Source organism: Prinia subflava, chromosome 13 (genome assembly GCF_021018805.1).
Source record: "Prinia subflava isolate CZ2003 ecotype Zambia chromosome 13, Cam_Psub_1.2, whole genome shotgun sequence".
Lineage (NCBI taxonomy): Eukaryota > Metazoa > Chordata > Aves > Passeriformes > Cisticolidae > Prinia > Prinia subflava.
The window spans coordinates 4,040,933-4,058,057 of record NC_086259.1 but is presented as its reverse complement, the minus strand read 5'-3'; the positions used below and the strand labels follow the sequence as shown (position 1 = coordinate 4,058,057).

The window sequence follows — 17,125 nt, the reverse complement described above, 5'->3', positions numbered from 1 at the left end:
AGATTTTCATTTTTTCCCCCACTTCTGCTCTTATGCAGTATGTTATGTCACAGAGTCACAGGTTTAGCCACAGATCTAACACAGAAAACATGACATGATTTTCATGTAGCATTAACTTCTTATTTTTTATATATAACTCTATTATTTCTCTTGAGAGGGGATAAAGGTTTTTTGCACCTGGCAATCCAAGTGCTCAGTGTGCCTTGATTACAGCTTGAGAGGGGGATGACTGCCTTGATTCGGATTATCACTCACTGCCCAGGAGCCCAAGGCACTAAATCTCCAAACCTCACACAGTAATGGACATCTGAGCTCAGAAAAGGACAGAAGAAAAGCATCAGGAGAGATGGAAAATAAAGATGGCTAAGAGATAAATCTACTGGCATTCAGTGAAATGCATAACGGAATTGAAATTTACATTTTTTACATTATTTACATTAGAACGGCACCACAGCCTCTACAGTTTTGAGTATCTTGTCTACAGAAGGGATTGCAAATATGGAAATTCAACAAACCAAGCAAATGAAGAACGCCAGTGCACCATTTCAAGGCACAGATTCTGCTGTGAGCACAGCATAACTTCTGTGTATGTAATAAAATCTTCTTAGCAGTGTTTTGGGGTGTTTTTTGTGTGGTTCCTGATGAAGATACCTGTTGTGTCACTTAGTTAAACACATTTCTCAATAACAACGTGGCCAGTCATAATATTTGCAGTGTATGTCAGCAGCAGAGTTAATTACTGACTATCATGGGAACTTGCCTTAGGGTGATCTGGAAGGTTTGAACAACAGAATCAGCCTGTGTGCAACAAACTAAATTGATTAATGGTTATGCTTATGCTCTACACAGGAAAGGAACATTCCAAATCACAGGCATCTTATGTATTCTTTGGCATGAGGGACAGAAAGAGGACACTGCAGCTTTTTCTCCTGGCAGGTGCCCAACTGCACTGTTGGCACACCAATGTCAGCACTTCAGTGTCACCATTTTGTGGTGACCACCTTTACTTTTTTACTTTTTTAAAAACTTTTTTTCCCTTTTTTGCTGTAGGTAACCATGCAGTTACCTAAAGCACGAGAGCACCCAAGAGGGCAGTATCATCTCTTGAGGAGAGGCACTTCTGTTTATCTCCACCCTCAAGAGAATTTTGAAGAAAGGCAAGGTATGAAAAATGATTCAAATATAGAAATGTGCTAATTCTAGTAAGTAAAAACTGGGTTTCTATAGGAGGTTTCCTGAGAAAACGCAGTTCCTGTATGGCATTTGCAAGAGGACAGCATTTCGTCAGCAGCCATCAAGTTTCTGCTGCCTTGAAAAATTATTTTGGCAGGGCCAAGACTCAGGGAGGAAATTGAGGCTGAGGACACAGTCAGGAAGATGTCAAGGATTTTGGCCACGAGTGTGAGGGAATGTTTTTCTGTTCCAAGCTGAGTTGAGCATTGATCTGATCTCCAGAGAGGAGAGGAGGCATTTCCTTCCAGTTCCAGACCACACCAACTTGGCTATGGACAGCCCAGACACTCAGTAATACAAAACCAGAAGAAATTTGTCTTGTGAATTCAGGGTTATTTTACAGATACTGGTGCTTTTCAACATGAATAATCACTCATGCTTATCTGGCAGATATATTCAAGACAAAGTCATGGTCCAGTTCACTGTTTAAGTGGCATAACTAAATAAAGACTTACTGAGGATCTATGATGTTTAAAGGACATAACTCACCTCAGCCAAATGATGCCCTGATGTTGCCTCTGACAGGAGTATTTGCTTCCTGTGGGAGATCATGTTCTAACACCAACCATGCACTGCACCCCTGACTGAGCAATCTTGACAGACAAGGACTGCATGCATAGTGGGAATTTTATTACTGGATACTGAAAGATTAAATCAGAAAAGTCTCTTCTAACAGATTTTTAATTTCAAGAGATTTCAGGTGGTTGTTTTAAGAGGATTTTCACATTTAACTGATCCAAACACTTTAAAAACTGCATAAAACTGAGTGGCAATGCTGTAACAAAATTTGACTTATTTTTCTAAACCTTGTTACATAGAAAGTTTCCTCACTCCCCCTCAGCTCGGGACTCATTTTGCCATTGTCTGTGAGCAGGAACGGGAGTGGGTCTTAAATAAGTAACAGATTGGAAGGACAAGGGTAATTAGCGACGTGAGCTCAGTATTTAAACATGAAGAGAAATGCTAAGATCTTTTTTACTTTGTCATGCTGTGCCAAGCAAACCACCTCACATTTAGGATGCTTAATTCAATTTGTGTTACACTGCTGATGATTATGAAATGCATTTTGAAGAGGTTTTGTTTTATCTTCTCCAGAAAACACACAGAGACTCATTTACTACAAGAAAATAGAGATATAAGTAGAGACACACTTTGTGAATGCTAGAAGAGAAAAAAAACATCTAAAGCAAAGGAAAATATAGGATATATTTAAGCAGGTTTAAGAATTTAGGTGCAGTGTCATTTAGCAAAACAGTGCCATCATGCTTCTAGGTTGGAACAGACAGAATAAAAAATGCAAAGAGCATTTCCTCTTTAATTGGCATTTCTAGTACTGCTTTTTTACATTCCTGCACTCACAGCTCACACATACATCCTCATATTAGTAATGGACTAAACAGAGCTCCACTTTCTAACAATTTCAAATAAGTGACTGAATTTGACTAGAATTCCTGGCAGTGTGTGCTTTATTAAAAAGAGCCAAGACAGAACAACTTTGCTGAATATTCAAGTAAGTACAAACACATCGAGCACTCCTTATAGCATTCTTGGGATCAGTCCTAGCTCCTTCTCTCACCTGACCTTCAAACAGATCTCTGTGCCAAAGACAAGGATCAGTACAAATTTATTGCCCAACAATATTAAATGGGTCTTTTTTTTTTTCCATCACACGTGAATGGTCCCTTCTACAGCCCTGCAAAATGACATCTTGTCCTTCTACAAGTGCTCCAAAGCACGGTGACTCAAAGTGCCCTTCTGGGCTTTGCTGACCTAAGGGATTTCTCTTTCTAGCACTCAAAAACACAAAAGTTTCTCACCAAAATACTGTGAACCTTTATACACACAACAAACAGGCTGAAAAGGTGCTTTCTTTGGGAGATTTAGTAGATAATTAATTTTATGTTCCTATCCATAAACAGTCAATGTAGGAATCAACACTTACCAGCATAGTTTCAGATTTTCATCTTACACTATATCTCTGGAATTTCAAATTAACAGGAATAATATAGGCAGTAAATCCATCCTTTCATTTTATTTAAGCCAGTGATCTGTCTTCTGGATCTAAATTCCATATTCATTTTCCTTTCTTATCTACTTTAAAGTTATTGGAAATAGCTTAAGAAATATAATGAAGGTACCATTCAGCAGATTATTTACGTTTTAATTGCCCAAAGGACACTGGTAAAGTAATTGGAAGTCAACAAAACAATTCCAAAGGAAGTTGTTGAGATACACATTTCATGTTTGTTCTATTTACCTTCATTTTTCTTGATGGTGAAATTTGGGTTGTTGACCATTTCAGGAAGAAGGCTGTACAGGAAATAATGCCCATTTTTAGGATCATCCTTGTCAACAGCACTGACAATCTGAATTACCTGCAACACAAATGGGCTCATTAAGTTTTCACATTCCTGATAAACAGACAGTGCTGAAAAAAAATTGTATTTATCAGACACATTTAATTTCTCTCCATGCCAGATTAAAAAAGATAATTTATAACTTTGCAAGGCTTTTATAGACCTAAGACTTAAACCTTGGGAAGAGGACCTGCATCTGCCCCTTTTAAAATGTTTCCAGAACAAAGAGCCAGCAAATAAGGAGAGACAGGTAAGAGAGGCCAGCAGGAACTGCTGCTGATTTAGACAAGTAATAAATTACTATTAAACAAAAAAAAGGAAAATTTGGCTTCAGAAACACTCATATAGCCTATGGCAATCTCTCATTTATATGACCATGCTTCTCATTGGACCTGGATATACAATATATCTTTAATCCTTTCTCCTCCCCCTATCCCTCATTTCACTTCATTGAATTATTATTTCTCTTAGTTAATTTGGATGGGAAATTTTAGATGAGAAAAAATCAAAAGTGAAAAAAAGAAAAGAAAGAAAACATTGAGGGCTGTATTTTTCCCCTTAATTCTAATAAAGCCTCAGTTATTCATGTGCTAGGAAGATATAGCTTGTTTGATTTTTAATAACATCCTTATTACCTAATGATTCCTAGAATAATGCAAGATATTTAGGTGAGTGTTTTGAATAGTATGTATAATTTTGAATAATCAAATAACTTTGTATGAAGTACCTCATATGGTTTACATGAACAACTGCAGTCTGAAGTGGATTTACTTCCATTTACATTTTTTACCTTCTACATTACTCAGGTATTGCAGATGATCATCTTCAAATCATACAAAGTTGCACAGGACTATGAAAGGAAGGAACACTATTTTAAAATAACCAGGAGATTTGAGGTTTTGGGGGGGTTTTGTTTGATTTTTTGGGCTTCTTTTTGATTTTTTTGTTTGGTTTCATTGGGATTTTTAAAATATTTGGTGCATTTGCTTTTGATTCCAAAGTTTTTCCAGAGAAACAGTAACAAAACCAGCCATGGAGCCAGATCCCACCCTCAGATTTGGCTTTCAGGACTAGTTAGCTCATGCTAGATGAGGTTTATAAGCAATTTAATTAGAATTATTGACCTTTTCCATGTCCACTGCATCCGATAACAATTGTCTAATGTATTTATTTGCAATGCCTAAAGCAATGCACCAATAATTTCTTGCACAATTAAATTCAAATTAGGAATCACTAAAAAATTTAAAGAGTGAAAAATGGAAGTAGGGTTTGATGCCGTAAAAATTCATAGACTTTTATTTCAAAATTTCCACGTTTCCCTAAGTAAATGCCAATAACTAACATCTTATTCTGGTTTAACCACAAGGACTATCAATCTCTATGTGTTATATATATGACAACAGTCAAAGTCATATTTATGTTCTTCAAGAGTCAAAGAAAGAACAAAATCTTACTAGATAACCACAGGGATCAACACAAAAGTTAAAGATTTGAAATGATGTATGTAAAAAAGGGTTTGAGCAAGCAGTGATATTTGTAGGACAACTCAATTTAGGAAGGAATATGAGACAAGTAACTCCTAACCTAATCATATTCTGGATAGGTCAGCTTTATCAGCATTATTATTATTATCAAAAATCTATTTAAAAAACAGAATGCTTAAATACCACATAAATGGGGGGGAGGGTTGATAACTGCATCTATCAAGGTAGAAAACTTGACAGGATTTCAAACAAACATATTAGAAGAGATAGATAAAAAAAAAGTCTAACAGCCTCTGCTTTTTTTACTTTAAGAAGTAGGTCTCCAATTTCATAGCTGAATAACAGATCCTAAAGTGGGAAAAATATAAACAGTGGAAAAATATTTAAGTAGCTTCTGTCCCAATGCAGAGATGAAGCCATTTGCAGATGGGAAATATTTTCATCTTTCCCTTTGCAGAAGTGTCAGGCACTAAAGCACCCAATGTGATGTGTCCAGGGCTGGAGCAGGTACCAGTAATCCATCATCACAGGAAAGTGCAATTTGGGCTGGGATCCTGAACAAGACAGATATATTTAGACAGATACATTTTATGGCTGTTCAATTTTTCAAACACCGACAGAACAGGAAAGCAATAGGGGAAAAGGATAACGGCACAGTGAAATCTGGAAGGGCAAGTGCACACAACAGGTGCAGTTTATCAGCCTGTTATAATATTTTGTATGTACTGGTATTGCATCCATTCCCTTCATTGTTTACAAAATCCTTCTTTCTCCAAAAATGCACCAAAAATGATATGCAAAAGCCAGGCTCAGTGCAATACTCCATTTGTTGTGTTACACGCACACAACACAGAATTAAGAGTTAGAGTTCCCATAGCAACCTTATTTCTTTGTGCGTTTGCATTAAGATAAGCTCTTTAAAAAAAAAAAAAAAAAAGAAACCACAACAGAAAACATAATATATATGCAGTGATATGAAACTGTGGTATCTTTTACTCCACAGGGGTGAGAAATGTCCAGTAATTCTCATTTCCAAGTTTTTTATTACTGTGCTCATAGGCACATTTTACTCCATGTTGTGTGGTCACACAATGGAATTAACACTAAAGTAATTATCCAGCTCTTAATTTGTGGTTCACAACATGGCTGAGAATCCCGAAATCACTGAGTCACAGAATCCCTGATGTTGGAGAAGCCCTCCCAGCCCATGGAGTCCCAGCTGTGCCCACCTTGTCCCCAGCCCAGAGCACTCAGGGCCACCTCCAGCCCTTCCTGGGACACCTGCAGGGATGGGCACTGCAAACCTCCCTGGGCAGCCCCTGCCAAGGCCTGAGCTCCCTTTCCATGCACAAATTCCTGCTGCTTCCCAAGCTGAGCCTCCCCTGGCCCAGCCTGAGGCCGTTCCCTCTCCTCCTGTCCCTGTTCCTGGGAGCACAGCCCGACCCCCCGGCTGTCCCCTCCTGTCAGGAGCTGTGCAGAGCCACAAGGTCCCCCTGAGCCTCCTTTTCTCCAGGCTGAGCCCCTTCCCAGCTCCCTCAGCCCCTGCTGGGCTCCATTCCCTTCCCCAGCCCCGTTCCCTGCCCTGGACACCCCCAGCCCCTCCAGGGCTCTCTGGCTGTGAGGAACCCAAAGCTGCCCCCAGAGCTGAAGGTCCCTCAGCAGGGCCAGCACAGGGGTTGGCACTGCCTTGGTCCTGTGGTCACCCCATGGCTGGCACAACCCAGGTACCACTGGCCTCTTGCCCACTGCAAATGTCTTTTCTTTCCTGGTAATAATATGCACCCCAAAGGTGTTCCATTACAGAGAAATTGGTCAATACTTGACATAAAGAAAACCAGAACTGATTTTTTTCACTACATATCCAGAGAAAGTTAATAACCCTTTGGCTGCTCAGTCTTGAAATTTCTGAAATTCTTACATGTAAAATTCCAACTTTGATGTTGTATTAATACTTCATGCATGCATTTGATTCTGTACATACATTTGGCAGAAACTTAGCAAATCAGCATATTTTGTTTAGCAGACATCACTGGATTGAAATGAATAGTTAAATGGTCCCCCAGGACAACTTGACTTTCTAATTTGTAGGTTTGTATTGCAGTTCTAAAAAACCACACGTGCCTGAAATAATATATACAAGGATAAAGAGAAAAACAAAGGCATTTTCAATACATCATAACTATCTACATGAAGTTTTAGTACATATTTAAAAGGCTTTTCCTGTGATGCAACTTGTTAACCTCACTTAGAATGGTTCCTTATCACTAGTAAACACTTTTCTAATTTTAAAAAGACTGATCTTCCAACTCTGGAAAAGCTTTTGCAGTCCCACTGCTGTTCATGGTTATTTCTGTCTTATTTTACAGACTCAAAACACCATAAGAGTAGACTCACCACAGAACAGTTTTAACTTTGTCTGTCTGAAGAGTCAAATGCAGGTTCTGGCTGTAAAGGGATGGCTCTAGTTGAAAAGGCAAAGATCTACCTGAAGGTTTTACCCATTAGAAAGAAAAACAATTCTAGTAGGAGAAGTGAATAAAATAGAGACAAATTGTGGGAGACTGGAGGAGCACTGTACTCAGTTTTATATTGCTCCAGTTTAAAGCTGGCTCCAGCTCTCATACATCGCTGTCTGCACTACTCAAGTGAAAATTTTGCAGCTTTGTTTCCAGCAAACAGCACCTCCCTGGCAAAGTCTGAGTATGGATTGGGGAATAGTGGATGAGGCAGAATGAGGCACTCTTCTTACCCAGCATTACAGAAGCTCTGCTTTAGGACTACAGGAAAATAATTTTACTGGGCTGGAGAATAACCACAGCACAGCTATAGTCAGCAAACCATGAACGTTATGGGTTTAGTAATTAAAATTATGCAAAAAAAAAAAAAGGGGGGGGATAATAGGAAAAGGGCAAGAGCTGATTTGTGGTTAACTTAGAGGTACTATAACAGTACATTCAAATTTGGGGGGGTTTGGTTGGGGTTCTTTTCCCCTAAAACTGAAAAAAACCATTTTTTGCAACTCTCTGTTGTATGTAAAAATGTGCAAGGAGCACACAAATACATGCATAGACAATTGTATTTCCTTCTCCCTCCCTCTCCTATCAGCCTGTTGTACCTTTATTCTTGGAGGTCAAGGCAAGGAAAATGCATCTGGCAGCACTGTACATCAAGAGTTTTTAATCCACTGTGTCACCTCACTAGCAGCTGTTTTTGCTACTGCAATTATATCAGAACCCAAAATAGAACACTTAGAAAGTGAACTGGAATAGATGGTGCAATGTATTTAATGGCTGCACATAAGGTTTTACCAATAGTTCAAATATAATCTCCTTTATGGTAAATCAAATTTGATTTAAACTTAGATTCAAATGGAACTGCAAATGTCAACACAGGAATACTTTAAGACAATTGTACCTTTCCTTCACGTGTAACATTTGAGTTTAAGCTTTGGACAACCATCCAAATTAGGCTTTTGATATTCTATTAGGAGTAGTATCTTTTTCATATCAGCTATTTCATAACTGGGATATATGTAGTTTCTTGAATTTTTCATCCTGACTTTTTAATATGATTTCTTCCAAAACTTGAATATAAAAATAAGCATTAGAAAATACAATAAGGCAGTGGAGTTACTAAAATCTTTACATGAGCTGATGATTTTTGAATGACAACTTCAGTTCAGAACCTAACCTTGGTGATTATTCTGGACTGGTTACTGTTCCAGTAGTGTTATTTGTTTAAACACAGAATAAATTGCAGGATCAGTGCCACCTCATCCATGCTGGCAGCCAAATATTTAATAACCATCTGTAAAGTTCACACGAGGATTCACGCTTAAGAGTGACATCTGCCATCAGATCAAGAGTGTAAGAGGTAATGGTAGATAAAGAATATCAGGCTTTAATGAAAGTTTTCTGTAAGTGTTTAAACAAAAGCCTCTTTTACCTGCTGACTCTTAATCATCTCGTTTATAGTTTTATTCCAAAATGGAATGTGAATATTTTTCACCATCTCTTAAACCACCTGAAATTCGATAGGAATACCTAGATAAATACAGCCAGAAAACACTGTACAACAGAATTTTCTGTTTTTAGGGAACCTCACTGAGTCCTGGATAAAGGCATAGTCATTAGGATTTAATCTATCCTGGAAAATGTAACTACCCAGCATCAGCAATCCACCCTGAGCTAAACAGAAATCCACTCAGAGCTAGAAGAACTGAAATGCCAACAGTAACGTGCCTGTCTGTCCATAAGGGCACATCTCCTCTTCAGTGGATAGAGAGAATCCTCATTCCTTAAATGACACATTTTTGACACCGTTTTACTAAACAAAAAGCGGTGCTAGAAGTCAAATCATCCTCTGTAACAATACAATCCTGGCAGAGGTGGATTGTCATACACTGCTATATAGGTTGTCATTTAATACTACTAAAAAGAAAATCACTTCTAACTCTATTGTCAGGTAACCTTCTTTGGAGAACAGTGAATTTAATGTCTAACACCCACATGAGACACAGGAATAGTTGGATTAACAAGCCATGTCATGCTGTCAGCTGCTGTTTATTTAAATTAAATGTCACAATCTAGAAATAAATTGCAAAGTTTAAAAACATTGAATTGTTGTAACACCCAGTGTTTCTCTTGCTGGACAAAAGTTGCATCTCATTTACACTGCATTACTTTCTAAATGTCTGCACATTCTTGAATCTTCACCTTGTCGTTTAGGTGGCTGATGAGATATTCTTGCCTATTTCTGTACATTTGTCCTTCAAAGTGAATACCTTTGAACAAATCTGCTCCATTTTCTTTGAAAAAGACTGAACAGTTTAAATCTTGCTTCTGACATGTTGCTGTTTACCTCACCTTGACAAGTGTTGTGTGAATCCCTTCACCAAGCTTTTCTTCATTAAATGAAGAAGGAAATAACATTTTTTTTTAATATAATGAAAATGAACTTCCCCTCTCCAACACCATCTTCAAATACAGTAACAATTTACTTCACTTTCCATGAAGTTCTGGTTTGCTGTCTTATTTTTTTCCCAACTATCATAAAAAAATAAGACCTGAATAGAGACTATAACTGAAATAAGGTCAAGGGGAAATGGGTTTACTGTTTTAACTGTTTATTCTAAATTATACCTGGGAGCAGCTGCAATGTAGGTCAATAACTGAACTGGAATTCAGGTTGGATTATGCTTTCACCAACTAACACACATGAACTTAAGAAGTTCTGAGCTCCTTAACACAGAGTGTGATGTTGGGAGCTTAAAGACACTGAAGATTTTTTCAAATATTGTCCCAAAGTACTCACCTTTAATTTAAAACTATACTTTAAGGGGAAAAAAAGTTTGTTGTATTACAGAGAGACATCCCACAGAAAATGATCATGGGTTTGTCTTAAGTTAATGCTAAGAGCTAATAGCATGAACACATGGGCACAAATTTTGGGAATAAAGATGACGTAAGGGGACAGGGAGAAACTCCAGCCCAGTCTCACACCCCATAAAACCTGGGATACTCACTTGTCCAGGCTTCCCATTCTCACACAGAAAGGCCTCATGCTCTGATGCAAACTCAGGGGCGTTGTCGTTCACGTCGAGAACTTTGATGGCAACAGGCACCCGGGACACCTGGCTGTGGTTCCCTAGGGAAAGACATCACAGTACCCAAGGTAAGCATATTGAATTGGGAGTTAAATACAGCAGTGCTTGCACTGTGACTGTGCTCTTAGTGCTCCTCCTGTCTCCTGCCCTTGCTTGATCGGGCTGCCTCATCTGGAACGGATAGCGGAGTTGGAGCGTGAGATAAAGAAGGATGGCCAGGGCTCTGTGGTTGAAAAGAATAAATAGATCCCTGTTGCAAACAGCATTTGTTGGAGATTAGCTCAATGAAGACCTTTCTTGGTCTAAATTGGTAAGATTTTTCTTTGATGAAGTTTGTATTGTTTTATTGATAAAGTCCATTATATATGGAAAAGGGAAGGCTGCAAACAGCAGAGATTTATTTCTTTGTTTATCTTTGGCAGAGAACAGCACATTTTACTCCATTAATTGTTCTGACTGCACATCTATTATTTCTTCATTGCAAACACGGTTAAAGTGCTGACCCACATTGGGAAAAAGATGGATGGGAGACTGGCAGGGGCGAAACTAGACAGTAATTTGGACTATTAAAGCACTTTGATCATCTACCACTGACCAAAACCATGACCTGTGAACTTCTTTCTTCACTGAAGTAACAACTCATTATTTATAATATAGAGCTATTTTGCATAAAATTGCTTATCACTGTGAAGAGTAGAATGAGCTGTATGGCAAGAAAAGCTAAACCAACAGTTTGCATCTACTTTGAATAGCTTTCAGAGGCAGCTACGGTGTCTTTTCCTCAATTTAGCATCATTAATTTGCTTAGAGGCTACTTATAAATATTTTAAATTCTTTTTCCCCAAGGAGCAAACCCATGAATTCAGTTTAAACAGAGGTCACCAGCTGATTTGGAGAGTTTGATAAACAGATCCACAGCCCATGCACATCTCCACAGGTAACTCAATCACAGTTTTAAAGTCCATCTCTCAGTGAATATTATGTTCCAGTCATGGTATTCTACCTCGTTTGTATCATCAGCAATGACAAATCTCAATATTCAGTGCACTTCTCAGTACAAATGACTACCAAGTACAAGAAGAGTAGGCCCCACCAGTGCTCAGGGACCAACTGGTGGCAGCCCTACAAGTGACAGAGATGAATAAAGGCAGAATCCCCATATACACTGTGGGTTTTGTGGTTTCCATCAGGGTTAATTCTATTGTGATCTGAACAAACCTGATGTCTTACAGCTCTGTTTCCTCCTTGTGTGCTAAAGACATGCACAATATGGGAGGCTCTACCCATAAATCTAAATGCAAATCTAAGTGCAAATTTCAATTGCTCTAATGCCATTGAAATGGCATAAAAATAACAATTTAAAAACCAAAACTCAAATATACCAGTGCTATTTAAGGCTTTATATTTCTGGGATTGCGTGAAAAATCTAAATTCCTCCTTGATAGGACATGGAAGATCTCCACACATCAGAATTTAAATGTTTTCCATCTTAAGGAGCCAACAGTTTTAATATGGAAAGAAACATATTACAGAAGAAAAAGAAACACCCACTAAAATATTGTATGAGCAATATTTGTGTCATTTTGCATCTTATGATCCTACTAACAGGTGAGGGGAACACTTATGCCCTGAAATAATAATGTATTTGAAACCAAATAAAACCTGATATGCAAATCATGAGTTCCAAACATTTTAAATACATTTTTTATCTTCCCTTAACAAAAATACAGACAATGAATCTCAAGCTTATCAGAATTCTCAGCACTAGAGTCATATTTAAACACTAAAGATTTACTTTTATCTAAATTAATGAAATGATGGCAGTTCAAATTTTAAAGACATTACAGAGAAATGTAATTAATTAGATAAGCTTCTAAAGAAATTATTCATGTCCCTTGTGACTGCCCCCAAAATGTTTGTCTTTCATCAGAAATACAAACATTAAATTTAAAGATATTATAATTAGAAACTTGATGAGAATTCATTTAAAAAATTAATTTACTAAACACATGAGAGACATGAAGCTGGTTTGGAAATCTCCAATCAAGGGGATATCCACTGCTTTTTAGGGTTCCTGTGACTGTGGGGAAATTTGTTGTTGAGAAAGAGAGAGGGAGAAGGGAATGTATCTATAGCTTGTACTGCCCATCACCCTGAATACACTGCATTATTTTGTCATCCCAAAATTCCCAAAGAAATTCCACTCTGTGCTGTTTTCCTTCACCCTGAACACACCTACTAAACACATTAATGAGTCCTCACTAAGCAAACCCAGGTTGAAAACGCTGTCAGGATGAAACAGTTCCATCTGTTCCTTTCCATACGTTTCGTGTCTGCAGACTCTCGGTGGTAAAACACGTACACAGGATGGCCAAGCTTAAACCCAGACCTGCTGGCAATGCCCCAAGTGCTTGAACTGGGAGTAGGGAGGGATTGAAGTGGGTCCAGGCTGGTACACACTGCCACAACTGCATGGTCACTGCCCTTCAGGCCCTTGGGTGTCTCACTCATTAGTATTCAACATTCAGAATTTTTCCTCATTTGTATGAATGGACAGTGAGTTCTTTCTAAACTAGGAACAAAACTGAGCTTAATTACTGCGTGGGTTTTTGTTTAGTTTGGTTGTGTGCCCAATAAAGCCCTCAGTCAGTAGATTTAAGGGAGACTGAAACTTCTTGCATGCACCAGGTAGACAGCCAGACTGATCCCTTAGCTTCCAATCTGTTATTTTATGCAAAATAATTTTAAAAAACGTAAAGTCAGAGACTGTCTAAGGAACTAACCAGATTTTTTAAAGTTTTATCATCTGTATCTATTGTGATGCACAGTTTAAAAAGACCTACTTGAATTTTGCAATATAAAAGTATCAATAGGGCTGTCACTTGAGAAACATCAGCTTTGTTTGAAAATTTACCCCTCTGAGATGCAAGACTGAAAAATATTGAGAAAATTTCCACTAGTCTGGTTAAATAAAAGTCTTTTCAAGCTAGGGCTGCACAGAAGGACTTAGATGGTCATCTGAGGACACCACTCTGTGTCTCAATGAGCACAGAACATTTCTGAATTCCAACCTCCAGATGAACACAACACACACACAGAAAGGAGCATCTAGACAGATCCAAGGAAAGGAAGACTCAATGCAAAAATAACAAGTGGAACTTAGTTTGGGTTGATAAATAAACTTCCAAAAATTATGGAAAATCCACCTGGGTTTAGAAATGCATACTGAAAGGTTTACAAGGGTTATAAGCACCTAAAAAGCTTTTCTGTTCTCACCCCAGTTCACAAGACTCTACTGGAACATAAAATGCTTGAAATACCCAACTTGCTGGTACTCCTCTGAGTAACCCACTGAAACCTATCCAGGACTTAAAAATGCTGTAGAGTTTGATACCAAAATGATGAGGCAGATCAAATAACCAGAGTCAAATTAAAACAAACAAACATTATCAAGCAACTTAGTATCTCCAAACCCGAACTTTTGGAAGCTACAGCCCCATGTTTTACCACTCATTATTGGGACCAACATTTTTTATCCTTACTGGAAAAAACCCTACATAACTGAGATATGTCTGTATTGTAGGAAATTTGTATTACAAAGCACTGAGTGTAGTCAACATTGTCACTGCACACAGCAAGAGTTTCTAGGAGTAACTGGAGCTTATAAACACAATTTTTGGTCTTATACCACAGCTAACAAATATCATGCGGCTTTTCAACTCACATAAACATTTAAAGACTTCATAAACTTGCTTAAAACACTTCCCGCTGTCTTCCCTTGACTGATAAAATGGTTTTTGAGATAAACAGAATTATTGTGGCCCAAAATGAAGCTTATAATTTATTTAACCCAAAGAAATCCAATTTAGTTCGGTTTTCCTACAGGTAATTAAATCATCCAAAATCATTTCAACATTCTATTTAAAAAGTCATTAGTTGTCTTGCATTTTACCTAAAATTTACCTGAATAAAAAGTAGATTCCTAGAAAATAATTTATTTTTATTATTATCATCATCACCACCACCACATGATTTGGAAATGGTTATTTCATGCTTCTCTGATTCAATGAAATTTCTATGATAATAATATTTTAAATTAGAAGTAGAAGTCTTACTTCTAACAAAGAAATCAAAACAAAATCTGAATCACTGACTTAATAAAAACAACAGCACTTGGTTTACAGCCCTTATATTTTAAACTTATTAAGTTGTATTTTAAAAGAGCCAGTCCTCATGACTTTATCAAAGTTTTATCTGATGACTTTATTAAGGTAATCTGCAGGACAAGTTTATTTCTCCTGTTAGAGTTTATGTTGTTATTTTCTTTAGGCAATCCTTTACTTCTAGAATGCCACAGCTTATAACAATCTTTCTGTCATATAAAACTGATGAATCTGACTTAAAGGATCCTTATATACACAGATGCTGCTGTGAAAAGGAGGTTTTATTTATGTTGAAGCTTAACTCTAGAAATCACATCATGCAGCAAACACTGCGCTCGTTTGTCTGCAGCGTTGGGTAATGATCTGATTCAAGAGAGGCTGAGTGCCTGAATCCCACTCCAGAACTGTCAGGAAGGCAGCAGCCATTGCCAACAATTCTCTTAAAAATACCAGAACACAAGCTATTTCTGAGCTAGGACAAAATTCAAACAACCAAACTAAAGACCTAGACAGAGCTGTTCACCAGGAAGATTTAGATTCCCCATTGAAAGGATTGTATTTTTAAAGGATGAGAAGCCATGGATTATTGAACTAGCAATATAAACGTATCAGTGCTTAGCAGGAAGGTTCCAGTACGAGCTGCTAAGACAAGAAACAAACACAACCTCCTAATTATTATTCAATTTGTAATTTAGCACATGGAACATGCCAGAGGAGCACAGATTGTGGCGAGTGTCTGTGTGTACATGTGTGTGGGAGGGGCGCGGAAAGGAAAGGATGTGGAACATATTTCTCAGGTTTGTTCCTTAAGTCATTCTTTGGGAGAAAAATAACAACGGAGCGGAGAGGTTTCATCTCCTTTCAGTAGCTCCCTTGGTTTATTTCTTTGCACGCTCCAGAAGGATGAATGAGGCAAGAGCAAAGCTTTGTCACACTCTATTTCCTCACTGAGAGACTGCCACAAGTTTAAGCAAGAAGTGGCTTAATATCATCCACCTCTTCAAAGCTGAATTTGGAGTTGAGGTTCCCAAAGTTCAGCAACTCCATCTGTAAAGAGGTGACTCAGGAAGACCACTCTCACCTACCTTTATTCAATATATGAGATGAATCACTTGGGACTAAAGGACTGGTTTTACTTTCAGGTTGCTGACAATACCAAAACAAAAAATAAAGACTAAAATTTCCTTGATACATGCACACACTATGCCAGAAAATGTTAATTAAATACACCATGTTCTTCAGGTCCTGTGTTCACTCACTTTTTTTTTCTGTGATATTTTCTTTTTGTTTAGTTGTACATAAGGGCACATAGACATTAAAATTATTTTATATAAACCAGAACCAATGAGATTCTGAATCAATTACCTAAAATTTGAAGAGAATGGAGACATACATCCAAAAAGACCAAATGGTGGTTTTTTATAAGTAATACTCCACCTAGCCCTGCACTCAGTTCTTTGCTTGCCACTGTAAGTAGCAATACTGAATCATTTCCTACATTTGAAATCATTTAAGATTTCAAATAGAAATATAATTTAAATTAAAGCAGGGATTTAGACTGGGTACTTTGTTAACTTCAAAAGATCAACACTGATTTATAAAACTTGATAATAAACTCAAATTTATAAAAAGCAGTCTGTTCCTTTCTTACAGGTACAATGCATACTGATAGAATCAGTTAGCCCTCATTTTGCTTATCCGAGGTCAGGCTTAAATTTGACATTCAAATGCAACCTCTCTGCTATTTTTCATGCCATGAAGCCGTGCAGTCATTCAGCAGCTTCACAAATAGTTACTCCGTAATTACCTCTGATACTCTGTGAATTGTAAGATCCATTTGCAAAACCGGGAAAGGTTTGTAATTTTCTGCAGAAGTATCTTATTTTACTTGGTGTATTTGCATGATATTGCCTTGTCTGAGTGCACAGACAGATCAAAAGGGCTTGGAAAGGAGAGACTAGATCAGAAAAGCAAAACATCCCCTCAAATATAGTTCACAAGTGTGAAAAGGGCCTTTTCTACCACAACCCTAGTTATACGGGAAAATCAAAAGACCCTGTTCTATTTAGATTAACTGTGTGTGATAAGAGAGCAGTTGCTGCAATGAGAATGAGAACATGGGCCACACTGAGCGAGCTGTAAGTTTATCCTGGAGGGAGCAGAGGATGCTGAAAGAAATTCAAATCCACCTTGGGGCTGGAGGGGATTGGGAAGCAAAGAGAACCGCACCTCTTGGGCCGCCCTTCCAAAAACTCAACAACCCCGAAACTTGAGGCTTCCTGG

General features: G+C 37.8%; 1 protein-coding gene across 3 annotated transcripts in view; it reads right to left on the bottom strand.

Moving 5' to 3' along the window:
• The window catches only part of CDH8 (cadherin 8), a 157,374-nt gene that overhangs the window by 26,161 nt on the left and 114,088 nt on the right, over positions 1 to 17,125 (bottom strand). For 2 of the 3 annotated variants that reach the window (XR_010082060.1, XM_063410636.1), the window contains exons 9-10: positions 10,599 to 10,720; positions 3,491 to 3,608 (exon numbers count right to left, since the gene is read on the bottom strand). Coding sequence is in view for 1 of the 3 variants with exons in the window: in XM_063410636.1 (XP_063266706.1) it covers positions 3,491 to 3,608; positions 10,599 to 10,720 (240 nt within the window). In the remaining 2 variants the exon portion in view is untranslated. Of the gene's footprint in view, positions 1 to 3,490; positions 3,609 to 10,598; positions 10,721 to 17,125 lie in introns of those variants that run through there. The other variant, XM_063410637.1, reaches the window with a different exon arrangement.